This window comes from Oncorhynchus nerka, linkage group LG9a (genome assembly GCF_034236695.1).
Source record: "Oncorhynchus nerka isolate Pitt River linkage group LG9a, Oner_Uvic_2.0, whole genome shotgun sequence".
NCBI lineage: Eukaryota > Metazoa > Chordata > Actinopteri > Salmoniformes > Salmonidae > Oncorhynchus > Oncorhynchus nerka.
The window spans coordinates 42,090,175-42,112,032 of NC_088404.1; the positions used below are offsets into that span (position 1 = coordinate 42,090,175).

General features: G+C 46.1%; 1 protein-coding gene across 1 annotated transcript in view; it reads left to right on the forward strand.

Annotated features, from left to right (window-relative positions):
* Positions 1–21,858, forward strand: part of cdh13 (cadherin 13, H-cadherin (heart)) — a 554,022-nt gene that overhangs the window by 525,266 nt on the left and 6,898 nt on the right. Inside the window, exons 12-13 of the mRNA XM_065022614.1 lie at positions 5,502–5,732; positions 6,627–6,845. Of these exons, the coding sequence (XP_064878686.1) occupies positions 5,502–5,732; positions 6,627–6,845 (450 nt within the window). The remainder of the gene's footprint in view (positions 1–5,501; positions 5,733–6,626; positions 6,846–21,858) is intronic.

The window sequence follows — 21,858 nt, forward strand, 5'->3', positions numbered from 1 at the left end:
ATTTCGAGTCTCATAGCAAAGGGTCTGTATACTTATGTAAAAAAGCTATTTTTCATTTTATAAATTTGCCAACATTTCTAAAAACCTGTTTTTTCTTTGTCATTGTGGGAAATTGTGTGTATTGATTGATGAGCAAAAAGAATAATTTCCTCTATGTTAGAATAAGGCATACCAAAATGTGGAACAAGTCAAAGGGTCTGAATAGTTTCCAAATGCATTGTACCTCTCCATTCTCAAATCTGCCCTTCTTGCTCCTGACATCCTACTCCTTCATGCCTTTGCTTGTTCTTTTCTTCCTCTGCCACCTCTCTTCTCCTTCTCTCCTCTTCCCTCCTCGTTTCTAATAATCTCTATTCCCCCTTTGCTTTGCATCTGTGAATTAGTTTCCCTGGCTGCATGAGAGAGTGTGATATGTTGTGACATTTTCTGGCAATGCTATTTTTCATCCACCTTGTGATTATTTTTCTTTCGGTTTTCTCCATCAGCTGCTTTAGTAGAAAATAATCACAATAATAATCACAATAATAAGCATTTCCAGCCAAGGCCCCCCTCACCCGTTGCTGGTATTTTAAATCATTCCTACAGTTAATGGGTGTTATAATGAAAAGGAGCAGCAGCTAGCCAGGTAAGACTGCTGCGCGGTCTTAATGTCCACAAACATTCAGCTCCCAGTGGAATGTGAGTAGGGCCCTATTCTCCACAGACAGGCCTATGTGTTTGGAGAGGTTATTAAGAAGAGAGCAAAATCATATGTTGCTCTTAGTAGCCCACAACAGTAACCCTCTCACATAATAAATACAACTCCTTTGACTGAGCACTGGAATATTCCATTTCATTTTAATGTGAAGTTGTTTTTCTTACCAATCTTAAGTACGTACTGCTCCACAAAGCCTGTTTCCCAGATTAAATGGGCAGCAGAACCAGATTATAGATCGTATGCCCATCACATTGTGTGCCAGGGAGAAGCTCCACTAACTCAATTTCAAACTGCTGCTGGTCTCAACACAGCCCTGTCCCTCATTTCCTTCCCAGAGATGGGAAAGAGAGAAACAAGGAAGTGTGTAGCCTCCAGACAAGGTCTGGGGAAGAGAAAGAAGAAGGGAGCATCTCTCCTCACAGCCTGCAGCAGAGGATTAGCTTCCCATCCCAGCTCCACAAGTCAACCAATCCCCATCTCACCAGCTCCCCGTCTACTTCTCATCTCTGGGCTGCTATAGGAGAATAGCAGAGCTGCAAGGCCAGGGTCGTACAGACAGGGCACTGACAATAGACCAGATAACTGAACTGACCGGGTCCACTCACATCCCAGAACAGATTATTCATGATGGCTGCTCCCCCCCCCCCCCCCCCACCTCTATCTCGTTTTCACTTTCTCTCTCTCGTTCTCGCTTTGCCTGTCTCAAAAGGAACCTTTCTGGTTATTGCATATCATAACAAAGTGCTATTTAAAGTGATGCATATCAATTACACAACAGCACTCAGACTTGTAGAGTATCACAGGTCAATATTAATTTCTGAAAATACAATAATTTTATTGCATTGCTTGGATAAACACTTAGGGATAACCACTTGGCCCTATATTGCACAGTATACTATTTAATGGTAAATTATACAGGGAAATTATACAAGTTGCTATGAAGTATTAGCAGTATCCTTAGGCAAGTACTGCATAGACACTTTTGGCAGTAATATTCCTAATTTACTGGTTTGATGTACAATCTCTGTATAATGATGTGGCATAATGAAGATTGATCTGTCTGAGTCGTTGTTTGGTGGAAGTAAAAAGATGACGATCAGTCAGTAGAAAGTAAACACCCAATGTCAATGGTTACAAAGATGAATTTAAACTCTCAGTCAACTTTTACTGCCAACAATATTGTGTGTCGCCTATATGGGGAAATAGGTTTTATTGTTACTCTGTTGTAGCATTAATTCATTTAATGTAATGCTGAAGTGTGACCAAATTGCCTATTAATGAATGCGAGATAAGCTTGAATGCAAACAAACTGTACACTGGATAATGATTTAATGCCTATCAACACACATATGAGTTTAACTTAATCTATGTGACATAGCAGAGTGAAGTAGAGGACAAAAGATGAGCTCAGTTTGTGCTGAGACATGTTGATGTGGATGTGATGATAATGAAGATGACGAGGAGGAGGGAAAGAGGGAGAGAGAGTGATTATATGAGGGAATATGCATTTTAGATGCCAACAGAAGACAAACGGCTTCATTAAACTCTAGCCAAGCACAGCGTCTGCTTGTCTCACTATAAATGGGCAGAATGTACATGTTTCATGCGACAGCTGTTTTTGCTGGGACACATGGGGAGAAGAAAACTCAGTCTCTATAGTGTTGATGTGTTGAAATAAATACAGATAATCACAGGCCCTTGTCCCCAACAACCTCCATCTTCATCAAAACTAAAAATTCGAATCGCACCCTTTAAATCAAAATCAAGGGGCTGCTACAGCAGCGTGCTGTATCTGTTACTGAAACGTAACTCTTTAAGGCCCTAAACTGAACTCTGTTAGATGAACCACACCCAAATGCTTACAAGTAATCTATGAAAGTAATCATCCATGAAAGTGATCTCTTTCTCCTGATCTAACACTAACACCCACCTGCTATAAATACATTAACAATGAGAAAAAGTTCAACAAATTACCAAAGATCTTTCCCCTTTAGAGCACAAATCATAATTCATTTCCACATTTGTTCCATCTGTATGCTCATGTTTGTTTAGTTCAGATTGAGCAGCTGTTGTGCCTGATTGTGTCTCATCAGCAGTGCATTTCCAGATCCAGGAGCCTTTCTTTGTCCCAGTGTGAGCTATAGCAACTGTTTTTCTGTTATCACGACACAACACTGCTCTGTTGGCTTTAATATGGGTACCGGTACTTCAGTTCTCCACCCGTAATGCTCTTGTTCGTGTTGTGACAGATGGTAAAGAGTGTGTTTTCTGGTGTTAAAATTATATTGTCCTTGAATATGGGATTGTTGTTGAATTAATTGTTGATGTGCAGACAGAGCTATATATCCATTCTCAATCGAATAACAAGGTTTTGTCTGGAAGTGTTTTGTTTCCATTTGATACCACACATTGATGTTGTGTATGGGTTTGTGTGTCTCCACTCTGAGCTGATAGGTCTACATCTGCTGGGATTTTTATAGCAAAAGGAACTTTATAGGTTGATTTTGTTTTTAGGTTTACAGAGAGTCATAAGGATTATCTCTCTCCGTTTTAATCTTTCACTAGAGGAAAATGCCCCCACTCAAAGCGCCACCTCCCTAATAACACAGCAATGAAAATTAAACCGGCTCTCGTTTGAACAGTTTGACATTTATGACACATGCATCTTGACACGTTCACCTCCCCTCCACTCAAACTCTTCCAGGTTCCTGGAAAGCGCATTGTGGTGAGATGATTCTCTAATTGCTGATTTTGCTATGTGTGGGTAATTGCCAGTGACCTCCAGGGCTATTTTGAATGAAGCTGCTTTTCAATCCCCTCTAATCTCTAAGCAACAGAAAGCTTGCACCCCAAATGACACCCTATTCCCTATATAGAGCCCTAGTACAACAGCAGACAAAATACCACACAGCCATGCCTGCCTCATATAGCACAGCCATGCCTGAATCATACAGCACAGCCATGCCTGACTCATACAGCACAGCCATGCCTGACTCATACAGCACAGCCATGCCTGAATCATACAGCACAGCCATGCCTGACTCATACAGCACAGCCATGCCTGAATCATACAGCACAGCCATGCCTGAATCATACAGCACAGCCATGCCTGAATCATACAGCACAGCCATGCCTGAATCATACAGCACAGCCATGCCTGACTCATACCGCACAGCCATGCCTGAATCATACAGCACAGCCATGCCTGACTCATACAGCACAGCCATGCCTGACTCATACAGCACAGCCATGCCTGAATCATACAGCACAGCCATGCCTCCCTCATACAGCACAGCCATGCCTGAATCATACAGCACAGCCATTCCTGAATCATACAGCACAGCCATGCCTGACTCATACAGCACAGCCATGCCTGAATCATACAGCACAGCCATGCCTGACTCATACAGCACAGCCATGCCTCCCTCATACAGCACAGCCATGCCTGAATCATACAGCACAGCCATGCCTGACTCATACAGCACAGCCATGCCTGACTCATACAGCAGAGCCATGCCTGACTCATACAGCACAGCCATGCCTGACTCATACAGCACAGCCATGCCTGGCTCATACAGCACAGCCATGCCTGACTCATACAGCACAGCCATGCCTGACTCATACAGCACAGCCATGCCTGACTCATACAGCACAGCCATGCCTACCTCATACAGCACAGCCATGCCTGAATCATACAGCACAGCCATGCCTGACTCATACAGCACAGCCATGCCTGACTCATACAGCACAGCCATGCCTGGCTCATACAGCACAGCCATGCCTGACTCATACATCACAGCCATGCCTGACTCATACAGCACAGCCATGCCTGGCTCATACAGCACAGCCATGCCTGACTCATACAGCAGAGTCATGCCTGACTCATACCACACAGCCATGCCTGAATCATACCACACAGCCATGCCTGAATCATACAGCACAGCCATGCCTGAATCATACAGCACAGCCATGCCTGAATCATACAGCACAGCCATGCCTGACTCATACAGCACAGCCATGCCTGACTCATACAGCACAGCCATGCCTGAATCATACAGCACAGCCATGCCTGACTCATACCGCACACAGTCGTGCCTGAATCATACAGCACAGCCATGCCTGACTCATACAGCACAGCCATGCCTGACTCATACCGCACATAGTCGTGCCTGACTCATACAGCACAGCCATGCCTGACTCATACCGCACACAGTCGTGCCTGAATCATACAGCACAGCCATGCCTGACTCATACAGCACAGCCATGCCTGACTCATACAGCACAGCCATGCCTGACTCATACCGCACATAGTCGTGCCTGACTCATACAGCACAGCCATGCCTGACTCATACCGCACACAGTCGTGCCTGACTCATACCGCACACAGTCGTGCTGTCTCTCTGCTTCATTCAATAAAGAGTAATCTCATCTACACAACACAGGGACCTGCTCTGCCAAGCCACATCTCTCTCAACCATGATCCAAGTGATTCATGTTCATTTGATCTGGAAATGACACACAGTTTGTTTTGTACAGTTCTCTATTAAGTTGATTGAAGCTCAGAGTCAAAGGAAAGAGAGAAGTTTATCACATAGCTATTATCTGGAGACCTTGGAGCCGCCTGAATCAACCCTGTATTGAAGTGGAAAGAAACTGATACTTGGTAAATCTGAAATGGAAATGTCCCAAGCCATCAGAGAAATGTGTATAGCTACAGTACTCACAACAGTGCCTCGTGTTTGTAACAGAGAGAGCTGTGTTGTTGATGTTTTTCTAACAGGTGTGTATTGTGTCCTACTCACAGGTAGTCGCCCAGCCTCTGGTACTGGCACTCTGGTCATCCACCTAGAGGACTACAATGACAATGCTCCCTACGTTCACCCATCTGTGGTACGGGTGTGTGAAGACACCAAGGACAGTGTGGTGATCGTGGGGGGGCGGGACAGGGACATCCACCCCAACGCTGGGCCCTTTAAGATCGAGCTGGGGAAGCAGCCAGGGCTGGAGAAGACGTGGAAGGTCTCCAGGGTCAACAGTGAGTTCAGACTGTAACCTACAGTACACCCCCTAGACTGATACAGGCACTACAGTACATTTTAGCAGTACAAGCCCATGCTTTGTGATGGGTAAAGTGGGGAATTATAGGGCTATTTCATACGGTCTCCTCTCCCATATCAAGTAAGAAGACGTGTCATTAGAAACATGGGGGTGTGGTGGGGGGGGGACTGCCATACATCCGTTGAATGTGCTTCTTTCGGTTATTTCTGTGTGTGTGTCTCTGTGGACAGGCGTTAGATAGTAGGCCTACTGTTCTCTGCTATATGTCTCCTTAATGTCAGGTTCTATGGGTGGCCTCAGTGGGACAGCAGGGCTGTGGAGGAGAGGAGCGGCAGACATGGAGCACAGACATTGATTCAGGATTTGCATCATGTCTGCCGGACCTGCTGCTCCTCTGATTGAAGGACTGACTGACAGAGGCTAAAGCCTGTGCAAAAGCATTGCATGTGGGTGACAGGGGGAAATGCCCTTCAATCAACTCTACTGGGATAGATAGGGAGCACAAAGAGACAGGTTGACGAGAAATGGATATACAGCATTCTAGCTAGAATGATCCTGGCCATGACCTATGTGTGTTTACTTCTGTTAGTCTGGTCTGTGTGTGTGTGTGTGTGTGTGTGTGTGTGTGTGTGTGTGCGTCTGTGTCTGTGAATTAAATTGCTTCTACTTTTCAGTTTACTGCGATACCATTTTTTCAATTACTAAAATTGACCCCATCCCTGCTGCGTGCATGTGTGCTGTTTATGCATCTCTATTCATTTGTCTGTTTAATTAACTGTCATGATTGTACAGTGTGGTCCATGCTCCAGCATGTAAGTATATAAACATAATTATCTTGTCAGTTAACCTCATTGCCTGGTCTCTATTTCAGACACACATGCCCAGATCATGCTGCTACAGAGTATGAAGAGGGCCAACTACCAGTTACCCCTGGTAGTGACAGACTCTGGCCTGCCTCCACTCTCCAACAGCACCGAGATCAAGGTCCAAGTGTGCACCTGTAAGAAGAACAGAATGGACTGCAGCAGTGCTGGCTCTGTATGCTCCAACCTGATGATGCTGCTGGCTCTAGTCCTGCTCTCCCTATTCTGTGAGTATACAGTATCTCTAGTCCTGCTCTCCCTATTCTGTGTGTATACGGTATCTCTAGTCCTGCTCTCCCTATTCTGTGAGTATACGGTATCTCTAGTCCTGCTCTCCCTATTCTGTGAGTATACGGTATCTCTAGTCCTGCTCTCCCTATTCTGTGAGTATACGGTATCTCTAGTCCTGCTCTCCCTATTCTGTGAGTATACGGTATCTCTAGTCCTGCTCTCCCTATTCTGTGAGTATACGGAATCTCTAGTCCTGCTCTCCCTATTCTGTGAGTATACGGTATCTCTAGTCCTGCTCTCCCTATTCTGTGAGTATACGGTATCTCTAGTCCTGCTCTCCCTATTCTGTGAGTATACGGTATCTCTAGTCCTGCTCTCCCTATTCTGTGAGTATACGGTATCTCTAGTCCTGCTCTCCTATTCTGTGAGTATACGGTATCTCTAGTCCTGCTCTCCCTATTCTGTGAGTATACGGTATCTCTAGTCCTGCTCTCCCTATTCTGTGAGTATACGGTATCTCTAGTCCTGCTCTCCCTATTCTGTGAGTATACGGTATCTCTAGTCCTGCTCTCCCTATTCTGTGAGTATACACTAGCTCTAGTCGGTTGTGGCTATGTGGTATACAGCTATGGGCGAGTTTACCATTAAACTACCACAATCATTTGGACTTTGGTTTTGTAGCCAGATGATGAGTCAGAGTCGTTGTCGGATTTTACTGTTAGTTTTACAAACAAAATAATTGTACAGTTTCAGTTAATAAAACAGACAATTGTTTATTTTTGATGTAAGTACTGATGATGAGTGTACTGTTACTTGTATGTGTTGTATGCGTTGAATGCATATGCTTGCTGTAATTGTCACCCCCTGATATTGGCTACACTAGCTATTTCCCACACCACTGCGGGACATTGTGGGACAATACAATCCTGGGAGGGAAAAGATTGGCCACGTTACTAGCTACTGCTGGCGACACAGAAGCTGCCCAGTGGGAAGCATCCCACGTCGGCAAGCACAACGGTGCACTGGTCATTTGCTTGCCTTGTCGCCTTGCTTACAGGGTTGCAGTAACGTTAGCTAATTGTCATGTCACTGTGACATCCATATGAACACTAGCTAGCTGGCATCACAGATGATTGGGGAAACCAGTTAGTTAAAAGTATATGAAATGAATTTAGATGATCTCATACTTATTTTTTTATTTGTATTTTTACCCCCTTATTCATGATGTCAAATTGCGATCCAGTCTCATCGATGCAACTCCCCAACCGACTCGGGAGAGGCGAAGGTCGAGTCATGTGTCTTCCGAAACATGACCCGCTAAACCACCCTTCTTAACATCCGGAAACTTAACCTGGAAGCAAGCCGCACCAATGTGTCGGAGGAAACACCGCTCAACTGACGACTGAAGTCAGCCTGGCCCGGCCTGCCACAGGGAGTCGCTAGAGCGTGACGAGCCAAGTAAAGCCCCCGCGCCCAAACCCTCCCCAAACCCTCCCCTAACCCAGACAACGCTATGCACCGTCCTATGGGACTCCAGGTAACGGCCTGTTGTGAAACAGCCTGGGATCGAACCCGGGTCTGTAGTGATGCCTCATGCACTGCAGTGCATTGGCCCACTGCGCCACTCGGGGGGGCCCTTGGCCACATACTTTTTCATAGGTCTGCAGCACACTAAATGGAGACTTAACGAACACCCCTACGCATGATGAAAGTGGTGCTAGTTTCCCAGCCAGGGGTGATACAGTATATATCAGACACAATCTCATCCATAATGTTCTAAAACTTTTACACCGCAGACGTAGAGTTCTATCCAGACTCCACATTCCTCTGCCTTCAACGTTAATGGTATATGTGCTTGTTGATGGTGGTAAAATTGCTGCTGCTGCTGCTGCTGCTGCTAATATCGACATGCCTTGGGCAGAATATGCGCTCATTTAATCTCAGGCGTCTTTACTGCGACTTTTAGACCTGTTCCCAGCGTCTCTTCTGTTTGTGTTGGTGTGTCTGTGTCTCCCCCACCGTTAATCTAGCATCCCCCGCTACAGCCAGGAGCTTCCCAGGGACTTCTGTTGGGAGCTCACACTGTATATCTCATTTATACCATTGGTGATACATGAATAATTTACTCCTCCAATGAGAATGGGAGGCATAATGGTGCACTTCTAACAGCCAGTCTTCTGGAGGAATAAAATAACTTTCAACTGTTAAATATATGCCTATCCTGGGTTCAGAGGGGGATTGTGGGCTGGGCTGGTTTTACGGCTGAGTTCCGTGCCCACGGCAGTGTTCGGCAGGAGGGGAGCCAGAGAATGGAGGGAGGGAGGAGGGGGAAAGGGAGGAGGATGTCCCATCTGTAATTCAACGCACAATGGAGCCATTGAGAGTGTTGAGCAAAAGACGCCTGCAGGCCTGATCATACCAAGCAGCCACTAACTTTCTCCCTCATCAGTCCCTCTCTCTCTCTCTCTCTCTCTCTCTCTGTCTCTCTCTCTCTCATCACTCTCTCTCTCTATTCGCTCACCCGCTTCCATTTCCCTTCTCTCTCAGTTTTTCTTCTTCTCTATCACTCATTCATTCATTCACTCTTTCTCTCTTTATCTCTCAATCTCCAGGCATCCCTGACTTACAATCACAATCTCTTTTCCTCATCTCCTAATTTTCTCTCCATATCTCTCTACATTACATTTACATTTAAGTCATTTAGCAGACGCTCTTATCCAGAGCGACTTACAAATTGGTGCATTCACCTTATGACCTCCAGTGGAACAGTAGTGCATCTAAATCTTTTCAGGGGAGGGGGTGAGAGGGATTACTTTATCCTATCCTAGGTATTCCTTAAAGAGGTGGGGTTTCAGGTGTCTCCGGAAGGTGGTGATTGACTCCGCTGTCCTGGCGTCGTGAGGGAGTTTGTTCCACCATTGGGGGGCCAGAGCAGCGAACAGTTTTGACTGGGCTGAGCGGGAACTGTACTTCCTCAGTGGTAGGGAGGCGAGCAGGCCAGAGGTGGATGAACGCAGTGCCCTTGTTTGGGTGTAGGGCCTGATCAGAGCCTGGAGGTACTGAGGTGCCGTTCCCCTCACAGCTCCGTCAAGCACCATGGTCTTGTAGCGGATGCGAGCTTCAACTGGAAGCCAGTGGAGGGAGCGGAGGAGCGGGGTGACGTGAGAGAACTTGGGAAGGTTGAACACCAGACGGGCTGCGCGTTCTGGATGAGTTGTAGGGGTTTAATGGCACAGGCAGGAGCCCAGCCAACAGCGAGTTGCAGTAATCCAGACGGGAGATGACAAGTGCCTGGATTAGGACCTGCGCCGCTTCCTGTGTGAGGCAGGGTGATTAATCTGCGGATGTTGTAGAGCATGAACCTAAGGAACGGGCCACCGCCTTGATGTTAGTTGAGAACGACAGGGTGTTGTCCAGGATCACGCCAAGGTTCTTAGCGCTCTGGGAGGAGGACACAATGGAGTTGTCAACCGTGATGGCGAGATCATGGAACGGGCAGTCCTTCCCGGGAGGAAGAGCAGTTCCGTCTTGCCGAGGTTCAGCTTGAGGTGGTGATCCGTCATCCACACGGATATGTCTGCCAGACATGCAGAGATGCGATTCGCCACCTGGTCATCAGAAGGGGAAAGGAGAAGATTAATTGTGTGTCGTCTGCATAGCAATGATAGGAGAGACCATGTGAGGTTATGACAGAGCCAAGTGACTTGGTGTATAGCGAGAATAGGAGAGGGCCTAGAACAGAGCCCTGGGGACACCAGTGGTGAGAGCACGTGGTGTGGAGACGGATTCTCGCCACGCCACCTGGTAGGAGCGACCTGTCAGGTAGGACGCAATCCAAGCGTGGGCCGCGCCGGAGATGCCCAACTCGGAGAGGGTGGAGAGGAGGATCTGATGGTTCACAGTATCGAAGGCAGCCGATAGGTCTAGAAGGATGAGAGCAGAGGAGAGAGAGTTAGCTTTAGCAGTGCGGAGCGCCTCCGTGATACAGAGAAGAGCAGTCTCAGTTGAATGACTAGTCTTGAAACCTGACTGATTTGGATCAAGAAGGTCATTCTGAGAGAGATAGCGGGAGAGCTGGCCAAGGATGTTCAAGAGTTTTGGAGAGAAAAGAAAGAAGGGATACTGGTCTGTAGTTGTTGACATCGGAGGGATCGAGTGTAGGTTTTTTCAGAAGGGGTGCAACTCTCGCTCTCTTGAAGACGGAAGGGACGTAGCCAGCGGTCAGGGATGAGTTGATGAGCGAGGTGAGGTAAGGGAGGAGGTCTCCGGAAATGGTCTGGAGAAGAGAGGAGGGGATAGGGTCAAGCGGGCAGGTTGTAGGGCGGCCGGCCGTCACAAGACGCGAGATTTCATCTGGAGAGAGAGGGGAGAAAGAGGTCAGAGCACAGGGTAGGGCAGTGTGAGCAGAACCAGCGGTGTCGTTTGACTTAGCAAACGAGGATCGGATGTCGTCGACCTTCTTTTCAAAATGGTTGACGAAGTCATCTGCAGAGAGGGAGGAGGGGGAGGGGAGGAGGATTCAGGAGGGAGGAGAAGGTTGCAAAGAGCTTCCTAGGGTTAGAGGCAGATGCTTGGAATTTAGAGTGGTAGAAAGTGGCTTTAGCAGCAGAGAGAGAAGAGGAAAATGTGAGAGGAGGGAGTGAAAGGATGTCAGGTCCGCAGGGAGGCGGGTTTTCCTCCATTTCCGCTCGGCTGCCCGGAGAGTCGTCGACCACGGAGCGGGAGGGGAGGACCGAGCCGGCCTGGAGGATAGGGGACATATCAAAGGATGCAGAAAGGGAGGAGAGGAGGGTTGAGGAGGCAGAATCAGGAGATAGGTTGGAGAAGGTTTGAGCAGAGGGAAGAGATGATAGGATGGAAGAGGAGAGAGTAGCGGGGGAGAGAGAGCGAAGGTTGGGACGGCGCGATACCATCCGAGTGTGGGAAGTGTTGGATGAGAGAGAGAGGGAAAAGGATACAAGGTAGTGGTCGGAGACTTGGAGGAGTTGCAACGAGGTTAGTGGAAGAACAGCATCTAGTAAAGATGAGGTCGGCGTATTTCCTGCCTTGTGAGTAGGGGGAAGGTGAGAGGGTGAGGTCAAAAGAGGAGAGGAGTGGAAAGAAGGAGGCAGAGAGGAATGAGTCAAAGGTAGGCGTGGGGAGGTTAAAGTCGCCCAGAACTGTGAGAGGTGAGCCGTCCTCAGGAAAGGAGACTTATCAAGGCATCAAGCTCATTGATGAACTCTCCGAGGAACCTGGAGGGCGATAAATGATAAGGATGTTAAGCTTGAAAGGGCTGGTAACTGTGACAGCATGGAATTCAAAGGAGGCGATAGACAGATGGGTAAGGGGAGAGAGAATGACCACTTGGGAGAGATGAGGATCCCGGTGCCACCACCCCGCTGACCAGAAGCTCTGGGGTGTGCGAGAACACGTGGGCAGACGAAGAGAGAGCAGTAGGAGTAGCAGTGTTGTCTGTGGTGATCCATGTTTCCGTCAGTGCCAAGAAGTCGAGGGACTGGAGGGAGACATAGGCGGAGATGAACTCTGCCTTGTTGGCCGCAGATCGGCAGTTCCAGAGGCTACAGACCTGGAACCCACGTGGAACTCTGGGACCACCAGATTAGGTGGCCGTTTGTATGGTCTGTGCAGAGAGGAGAGAACAGGGATAGACAGACACATAGTTGACAGGCTACACAAGAGGCTACGCTAATGCAAAGGAGATTGGAATGACAAGTGGACTACACGTCACGAGTGTTCAGAGAGTTAGCTTACGTAGCAAGAATCTTATTGACTAAAATGATTAAAAATGATACAGTACTGCTGAAGTAGGCTAGCTGGCAGAGGCTGCGTTGTTGACTAAGTAGGCTAGTTGGCATTGGCTGCGTTGTTGACACTACACTAATCAAGTCGTTCCGTTGAGTGTAATAGTTTCTACTGTGCTGCTATTCGGGGCTAGCTGGCTAGCTAGCAGTGTTGATTACGTTACGTTGCGTTAAAAGAACGACAATAGCTGGCTAACTAACCTAGGAAGTCGCTCTAGACTACACAATTATCTTTGATACAAAGACGGCTGTGTAGCTAGCTATGTAGCTAGCTACGATCAAACAAATCAAGCCGTTGTACTGTAATGAAATGAAATGAAAAATGTGATACTACCTGTGGAGCGAAGCGAAATGCGACCGGATTGTTGAGTGCAGAAGTTCTGTTCGGTAGACGTTGGCTAGCTGTTGGCTAGCTAGCAGAGTCTCCTATGTTAAGGACGACATAAAACTACACACTCTAAACTACACAATTATCTTGGGTACGAAGACAGCAAAGACAACTATGTAGCTAGCTAACACTACACTAATCAAGTCGTTCAGTTGAGTGTAATAGTTGTGCTGCTAATCGGTAGACGGTGGACTAGCTAACGGTGGACGTTAGCTAGCTGGCTAGCTGCAGGGCAGTGTAGACTGCGTTAGGACGACGGCTACGATAATTACGCAATTATCTATGAAACAAAGACGGCTGTGTAGCTAGCTAAGAAGAAATTGATAAGATTAGACAAATCAAACCGTTGTACTATAATGAAATGTAATGAAATGTAATACTACCTGCGGACCGAGTGCAGATGCGACCGCTCGCTCCAACCCGGAGCACAAACCGCAAACCACAAATCTCTATCTCACCTCGTTCCTCCATCCATCACTCTCCCTTTGGGTATGTATCTCTCTGTATCTGTCCTCTTTTCTGTCTCACTACTTTCTCTCTCTCCCACTCTCTCTGCCTCTCTAAGGCCAGCTGTGAGGCCAGGGGCATACAGACAGGGCTCTGACAATAGACCAGATAACTGAACTGACTGGGTTCACTCAGTGGACCTGAGGAGGGATCTAGACATTTAACCTGACGCATCCCAGAGATGATTAATCATGATAAGCCTGCTTTTTTTCTTATTTTCTCTCTCTCTCTCTCTCTCTCTCTCTCTCTCTCTCTCTCTCTCTCTCTCTCTCTCTCTCGTCTATGTGTTAGATGCTTTGTTATACCAGTGGCCAATGTGGAAACAGCCGGTGTGTGTATGAGCCCAGTTAATGTTAATTGGGTGGCATGCAGAGCTTTTCATTGGCATTCATTATGACACACCATCATGTACTGATAGACCTCGGCATTCATTAACCAACTAAAGCATGTCGTTTCATTGGCCAAAACCATAGCTGAATGGGGTGTGTTATGTGGAGTCGCAGTATAGCATCAACAGCAGGCACTGCGGCATATTATTAAGCTGAGCTCTGCAGCTCGGAGAGACAGGTAGTGATATATGGAGAGAGGTCATCTTTGTCTGTCTCCAGTGGGAGCTGGTGAGAAGAGAGCTGGGCCATAGAGGTCCCCTCTGTATCAGAGTCGGTACAGCGATACACAGAGAGAGATGACTTCTGTCAGGCCACATCAGCCAGACCCAGGCTCTACCGCTCAGGCACAGATAGAGGAGACTGATCACTCTTGTAGCGGGGCCAGATAGTGAGAGAAGTCGAGGAGAAAGATACTGTGATTTCAATTCCCTTATCACCAGGCTGAACTCTGACCCCTCAGCAGAAAGACAGTGAAAAAATAGAAAGAGCTCAAGGCAAGTGACAGAAGAGTCTGAGAGAAGAAAGGTGTGAGGAGATTAGACTGTCTGTACCCCCTCTGACACGAATCACACATGCTCACACATATCCAATCTCATACTGTACGTGCATGCTGTCTAACACCCACACTCCCTCCCTTCCATACTGTACTTACCACAGGCAGGTTGGGAGGACGGGCTCATAAAAATCACTGGAATGGAATATATGGAATGGTTTCAAACACATGTTTGTGTTACTATTGTTACCTCCCCTCACCAGCCCCCTGTGGTACGTACATTTATGTGCCTTCACCCACACACTGTAAAGACACAATTTCTGAACACATTCACACACATGTACTTTCTGTAGAATTGACATTTACACTGCATCTGCCTGCAGGCCTTCTATAGCAGGCTCTATGTATGGGAAGGAAAGGTCTGAAACACTGTATGGGTGGTGGAGCTTGCTGTAAGTTCACCAGAGAGGACTGCACTCAGCCTAAGGAGAGATGCTGCTCCATCATATTGTTGGGCAATATTACGATAGTAACAGATATCGAAGATGACTGACAGCCATCTAATTATTTTAAAATCCATATTTTCTCTTTTCTCTTCATTTGATATGAACATAAATTCTGTTTTTATGCATGCTGGCTTCTCTCGCCTCCTCCCGCCCCGAGTCCTCCAAAAGTTTCAAGTTGTTTCTGAATAACCTAAAAATATGACAAGCCTAAGGTAATAATGAGATAGTTATAACAAACAATAGCAATAGAGAAAAATCTAACGAGTAGTTTGAACAAATCTTACAGTTGAGCAAAGCTTAGTCTAAAAGAAACATGTCGTTCCCAACGAATGATGCCAGTGGTGTCTGAGATATTACGTTGACAGACCATTGTCCATGGATGCCGCCTATACAGTTTCGTGCAGATCAGTCATTCAGTGCCAGAAGAGTAGCGTTTTTCACAAAATTCTAAATGGCAGAAAATCTGTCATGGTGGACCTTATGGGTCAAATGTCTTCCTTGTGAGGGGAGGGACCTATGTACCGAATTCCATGACCTAAGGTCAAATGGGATGAGGGGCGTGACCTTTCAAAGGTAGCATTTTCATTCTGTTGTTATAGTGACCCCATCTGGCCAATCAGTGTAATTTAGTAAATTCCGGATCTCTATTTCAAGACGCATCATTCACCTAAGTTTTGTCAAAATCGGGCCAGTGCTGTTTTGAGATATCACGTGTGATAAACGCACTAACGTACTAACAGACGGAAACAATGATGCATGCATCCCTCCTCCTTGCTGCTCTGAACCAAACGGCCAAATCCTACTAATTAAAATAGCCCATCAAAAGCATTAAGAAAAGTTAAAGTTATTAAGAGTATTTCCCAAATAGGCTTCTAATTAAGTGTTTAATGTCCTAGTTGCAGCTTTCAAATGGGAACAATTGTGAAAGTCAGAGTTTATAGGTGATTCTCTCTCACAGCTTTATTTTGAATGAAAGATTTTAAAGGCAACAAGAAATGACATTGAGCAAACAATACCAATATGGAAAAATCTAATGACAAAACTAATCTAATAAGAAAACGTACAGCTTAGCAAAGCTTATGAGATAAGCAATGTGTAAAGTAGGCTATTTCCATAGGCTATTATTAGCAATGTATAGAAACTACCTACAATGTACAGAAGCCTAGACCTAATAACAGTGGGAGGTCAGGCAAACATGTGAATCACATTTCTGGGGACAGTTGCATGTTTTGCAGCCAGGTTGTCATGATAGCATATCAAATAAAATCAAATAAAAATGTTATTTGTCACATATATAACAGTGAACTGCTTACTTACATACAAGCCCTTAACTAACAATGCAGTTTTAAGAAAACACCATCAACAAAAAAGTAAGAGATAAGAAAAACAAATAATTAAGGAGCAGCAGTAAATAACAATAGTGGGGCTATAAACAGGGGGTACCGGTTCAGAGTCAGTGTGGAGGCTATATACAGGGGGTACCGGTTCAGAGTCAGTGTGGAGGCTATATACAGGGGGTACCGGTTCAGAGTCAGTGTGGAGGCTATATACAGGGGGTACCGGTTCAGAGTCAGTGTGGAGGCTATACAGTGCCTTGCGAAAGTATTCGGCCCCCTTGAACTTTGCGACCTTTTGCCACATTTCAGGCTTCAAACATAAAGATATAAAACTGTATTTTTTGTGAAGAATCAACAACAAGTGGAACGACATTTATTGGATATTTCAAACTTTTTCAACAAATCAAAAACTGAAAAATTGGGCGTGCAAAATTATTCAGCCCCTTTACTTTCAGTGCAGCAAACACTCTCCAGAAGTTCAGTGAGGATCTCTGAATGATCCAATGTTGACCTAAATGACTAATGATGATAAATACAATCCACCTGTGTGTAATCAAGTCTCCGTATAAATGCACCTGCACTGTGAAAGTCTCAGAGGTCTGTTAAAAGCGCAGAGAGCATCATGAAGAACAAGGAACACACCAGGCAGGTCCGAGATACTGTTGTGAAGAAGTTTAAAGCCGGATTTGGATACAAAAAGATTTCCCAAGCTTTAAACATCCCAAGGAGCACTGTGCAAGCGATAATATTGAAATGGAAGGAGTATCAGACCACTGCAAATCTACCAAGACCTGGCCGTCCCTCTAAACTTTCAGCTCATACAAGGAGAAGACTGATCAGAGATGCAGCCAAGAGGCCCATGATCACTCTGGATGAACTGCAGAGATCTACAGCTGAGGTGGGACACTCTGTCCATAGGACGACAATCAGTCGTATATTGCACAAATCTGGCCTTTATGGAAGAGTGGCAAGAAGAAAGCCATTTCTTAAAGATATCCATAAAAAGTGTTGTTTAAAGTTTGCCACAAGCCACCTGGGAGACACACCAAACATGTGGAAGAAGGTGCTCTGGTCAGATGAAACCAAAATGGAACTTTTTGTCAACAATGCAAAACGTTATGTTTGGCGTAAAAGCAACACAGCTCATCACCCTGAACACACCATCCCCACTGTCAAACATGGTGGTGGCAGCATCATGGTTTGGGCCTGCTTTTCTTCAGCAGGGACGGGGAAGATGGTTAAAATTGATGGGAAGATGGATGGAGCCAAATACAGGACCATTCTGGAAGAAAACCTGATGGAGTTTGCAAAAGACCTGAGACTGGGACGGAGATTTGTATTCCAACAAGACAATGATCCAAAACATAAAGCAAAATCTACAATGGAATGGTTCAAAAATAAACATATCCAGGAGTTAGAATGGCCAAGTCAAAGTCCAGACCTGAATCCAATCGAGAATCTGTGGAAAGAACTGAAAACTGCTGTTCACAAATGCTCTCCATCCAACCTCACTGAGCTCGAGCTGTTTTGCAAGGAGGAATGGGAAAAAATGTCAGTCTCTCGATGTGCAAAACTGATAGAGACATACCCCAAGCGACTTACAGCTGTAATCACAGCAAAAGGTGGCGCTACAAAGTATTAACTTAAGGGGGCTGAATAATTTTGCACACCCAATTTTTCAGTTTTTGATTTGTTAAAAAAGTTTGAAATATCCAATAAATGTCGTTCCACTTCATGATTGTGTCCCACTTGTTGTTGATTCTTCACAAAAAAATACAGTTTTATATCTTTATGTTTGAAACCTGAAATGTGGCAAAAGGTCGCAAAGTTCAAGGGGGCCGAATACTTTCGCAAGGCACTGTATACAGGGGGTACCGGTACAGAGTCAATGTGGAGGCTATATACAGGGGTACCGGTTCAGAGTCAGTGTGGAGGCTATAAACAGGGGGTACCGGTTCAGAGTCAGTGTGGAGGCTATATACAGGGGGTACCGGTACAGAGTCAATGTGGAGGCTATATACAGGGGGTACCGGTACAGAGTCAATGTGGAGGCTATATACAGGGGGTACCGGTACAGAGTCAGTGTGGAGGCTATATACAGGGGGTACCGGTACAGAGTCCATGTGGAGGCTATATACAGGGGGTACCGGTACAGAGTCAGTGTGGAGGCTATATACAGGGGGTACCGGTACAGAGTCAGTGTGGAGGCTATATACAGGGGGTACCGGTACAGAGTCAGTGTGGAGGCTATATACAGGGGGTACCGGTTCAGAGTCAGTGTGGAGGCTATATACAGGGGCTACCGGTTCAGAGTCAGTGTGGAGGCTATATACAGGGGGTACCGGTTCAGTGTCAGTGTGGAGGCTATATACAGGGGGTACCGGTTCAGAGTCAGTGTGGAGGCTATAAACAGGGGGTACCGGTACAGAGTCAGTGTGGAGGCTATATACAGGGGTACCGGTTCAGAGTCAGTGTGTCAATGTGCGGGGGCATCTGTGTTGAGGTAATTGAGGTAATTATGTACATGGAGGTAGGGTTATTAAAGTGGCTATGCATAGATAATAACAGAGAGTAACAGCAGCGTAGGGGGATGGGGAGCGGGGGGTGCAAATAGTCTGGGTAGCCATTTGATTAGCTGTTCAGGAGTCTTATGTCTTGGGGGTAGAAGCTGTTTAGAAGCTCTTGGACCAAGACTTTGTACCACTTGCAGTGCGGAAGTGAGAGAACAGTATATGAATAGGGTGGCTGGAGTCTTTGACAATTTTTAGGGCCTTCCTTTGACACTGCCTGGTATAGAGGTCCTGGATGGCAGGAAGTTTAGCCCAGGAGATGTACTGTGCCTTGCGGTCGAAGGCCGAGCAGTTGCCATACCAGACAGTGATTCAACCCGTCAGGATGCTCTCGATGGTGTAGCTGTAAAACCTTTTGAGGATCTGAGGACCCATGCCAAATCTTTTCAGTCTCTTGAGGGGGGATAGGTTTTGTCGAGCCCACTTCATGACTGTCTTGGTGTGCTTGGACCACGCTCGTTTGTTGGTGATGTGGACGCCAAGGAACTTGCTCCACTACAACCTGCTCCACTACAACCTGCTCCACTTTCCCACATACCGGTAACTCATGAGGCCTCAAATCCCACCTTGAGTTCTGCTGCTGTGCCTCTGTTAACAGAGCCTAATTGGACAGGGTAGATTTCATGTCAAGCAACATACAGATGTAGCGTGTGTGAATTGTTTTGTTTGCTTGTGTGGTGGATTAAATGATCTGGACGGTGCTTACTGTTTGAAGGCAAACAAAATAATGGCCATTGTTAGTAAGAGTACTAATACATGTAGGATAGCTCATTTGTTGAGGAAATTCTCTCATTTAGATTGTAATACCAATTTGCCAGTTTGACAGAGATGACCACAGTGCCCCCTGTCTCACTGTCAGTGAATGGCCTGACTGACTGACAGAGTGTGTTTGAGTGTATTTGTATTACAGTCCCTCCAGTATTTACAAAATCAACAATTCCCTGAATATTATGGCTTGCAAATTTGGCCAATAACTGCACTATTACTGCATAAAACTGTCAAATAACTGCACTATTACTGCATAAAACTGTCAAATAACTGCACTATTACTGCATAAAACTGTCAAATCATTGCAATATTACTGCAGATAACTATCCTATCACCGCACTACAAAAAGGGGGTGCGCAATTGTAACCAATCACCTTACTTTTATTGCATAAAATGGTTCAATCAAGCAACACTTCAACAAACGTTCCACCACATTTTTGTGATAAATCAGACAAAATCATCGCAAATTGCCATGCAAAATGTAAAAATTGCCGCAACAAAATCAAGCATTTTGGCCCGCAACTATCACAAAAGAATGCTGCAGAATCCTGAAGGGACTGGTACTATCTTTTTCCAGCAGGTTCTGGCAGGTCTGAAATGGAAGTCTAGCATCATGTGATGTTAGGTCTGTCGGAGCTGCTGGATGGACAGCAGCATGTGAATATAGCAAATAGAGTTGTTTTTTCACATGAGCGCTGTGGGCACCACTGGCCTTTTAAGATAATTGTGTTTCTTAGCTTATGAGGGAAACACATGTGAGTGGAGGTGATAAAGTGAAAGGCATGGGTGAACGAGCAGCTGCAGTATTAAACCAGTTGACATTTCCTGTCTCAAGGCTCAGTCACCCTCCTGCAGCCACCCTCCTGCAATCTCCCCTATGCCCACAGCCCAACACTGCCTGTTCTGCTTTCTAACATATATCCTGGGCTGTGTACTAGTTACAGTATAATGTTGGCCGCATTGGGACACATTCACAATGATGAGCCAGTTATCAGCTATCAGTTAAAGGCTAAAATGTTGATGAGGCTCCTCAAGGCATATTTGACATTTATTCCCTGTGTGGGTGTGTTGTTGTTACTGTTGTTCTCAGAAGATCAGGTGAGCACTGTGGGATTTTAGAAGCTGTTGGAGATTTGATAAAGGGCTGCTGCCGAATCTCAGAGAAAAGGCAATTAATCCACAAATAGGGAAATAAACCCAGGCAGATAGCCTGCCTCGGTCAGCCAACGTGCATCCACCCTCCCTGATGAGTACACACACACACACACACACACACACACACACACACACACACACACACACACACACAGTGTGGTTTAAATCCCATTTTCTGCCCAGACAGCCACTTTCCCTGCTCTAATCCACTCGGTAACAGGAGCAGGTTATTTAGGAGGAGGAGAAATGGGATCCGCCTCCTCCTTGGTCATTTTAATTATTCCTCTTTTAATCCCTTTGTTTTGATTGAATAGGTATGACATTACCTGGTTGATAAACCCTCTTCCCCTCCAATTAAAAATGCTAAAATCTTTGTTTGCCAATGTCATGTTTAATGCTGTGTCTAGCCTAGTTAAGACTGTTTTACTGAATTATGGCACTTGACATGTTGAGATATTTCATCAAATCAGCGAAGTGGGTGTGTTGTTTCCTACCTTCACCACCTGGAGGCGGCCCGTCAGGAAGTTCAGGACCCAGTTCCACAGGGTGAGGTTCAGACCCAGGGCCCCGATCTTAATGATGAGCTTGGAGGGTACTATGCCACTGAAGGTTGAGCTACAGTCAATGAACAGCATTCTTACGTAGGTATTCCCCCAAATGGGATAGGGCAGTGTGCAGTGCGATGGCGATTGCATCGTCTGTGGATCTATTAGGGTGGTAAGCAAATTGAAGTGGGTCTAGGGTGTCAGGTAAGGTAGAGGTGACTAGCATCTCAAAGCACTTCATGATGACAGACGTGAATGGTTCGGGGCAATAGTAATTTAGTTCAGTTACCTTTGCTTTCTTGGGTACAGGAACAAAGGTGGACATCTTGAAGCAAGTGGGTACAGCAGAATGGGATTGGGAGAGATAGAATATGTTCGTAAACACTCCAGCCAGCTGGCCTGCACATGCTCTGAGGACGCGGCTGGGGAGGCCGTTTGGGCTGGCAGCCTTACGAGGGGTAAACACACTTAAATGTCTTCATCATGCCGGCTACAGTCCTTTGGAGCGGGCCGTGTCGGTGGCATTGTGTTATCCTCAAAGTGGGCG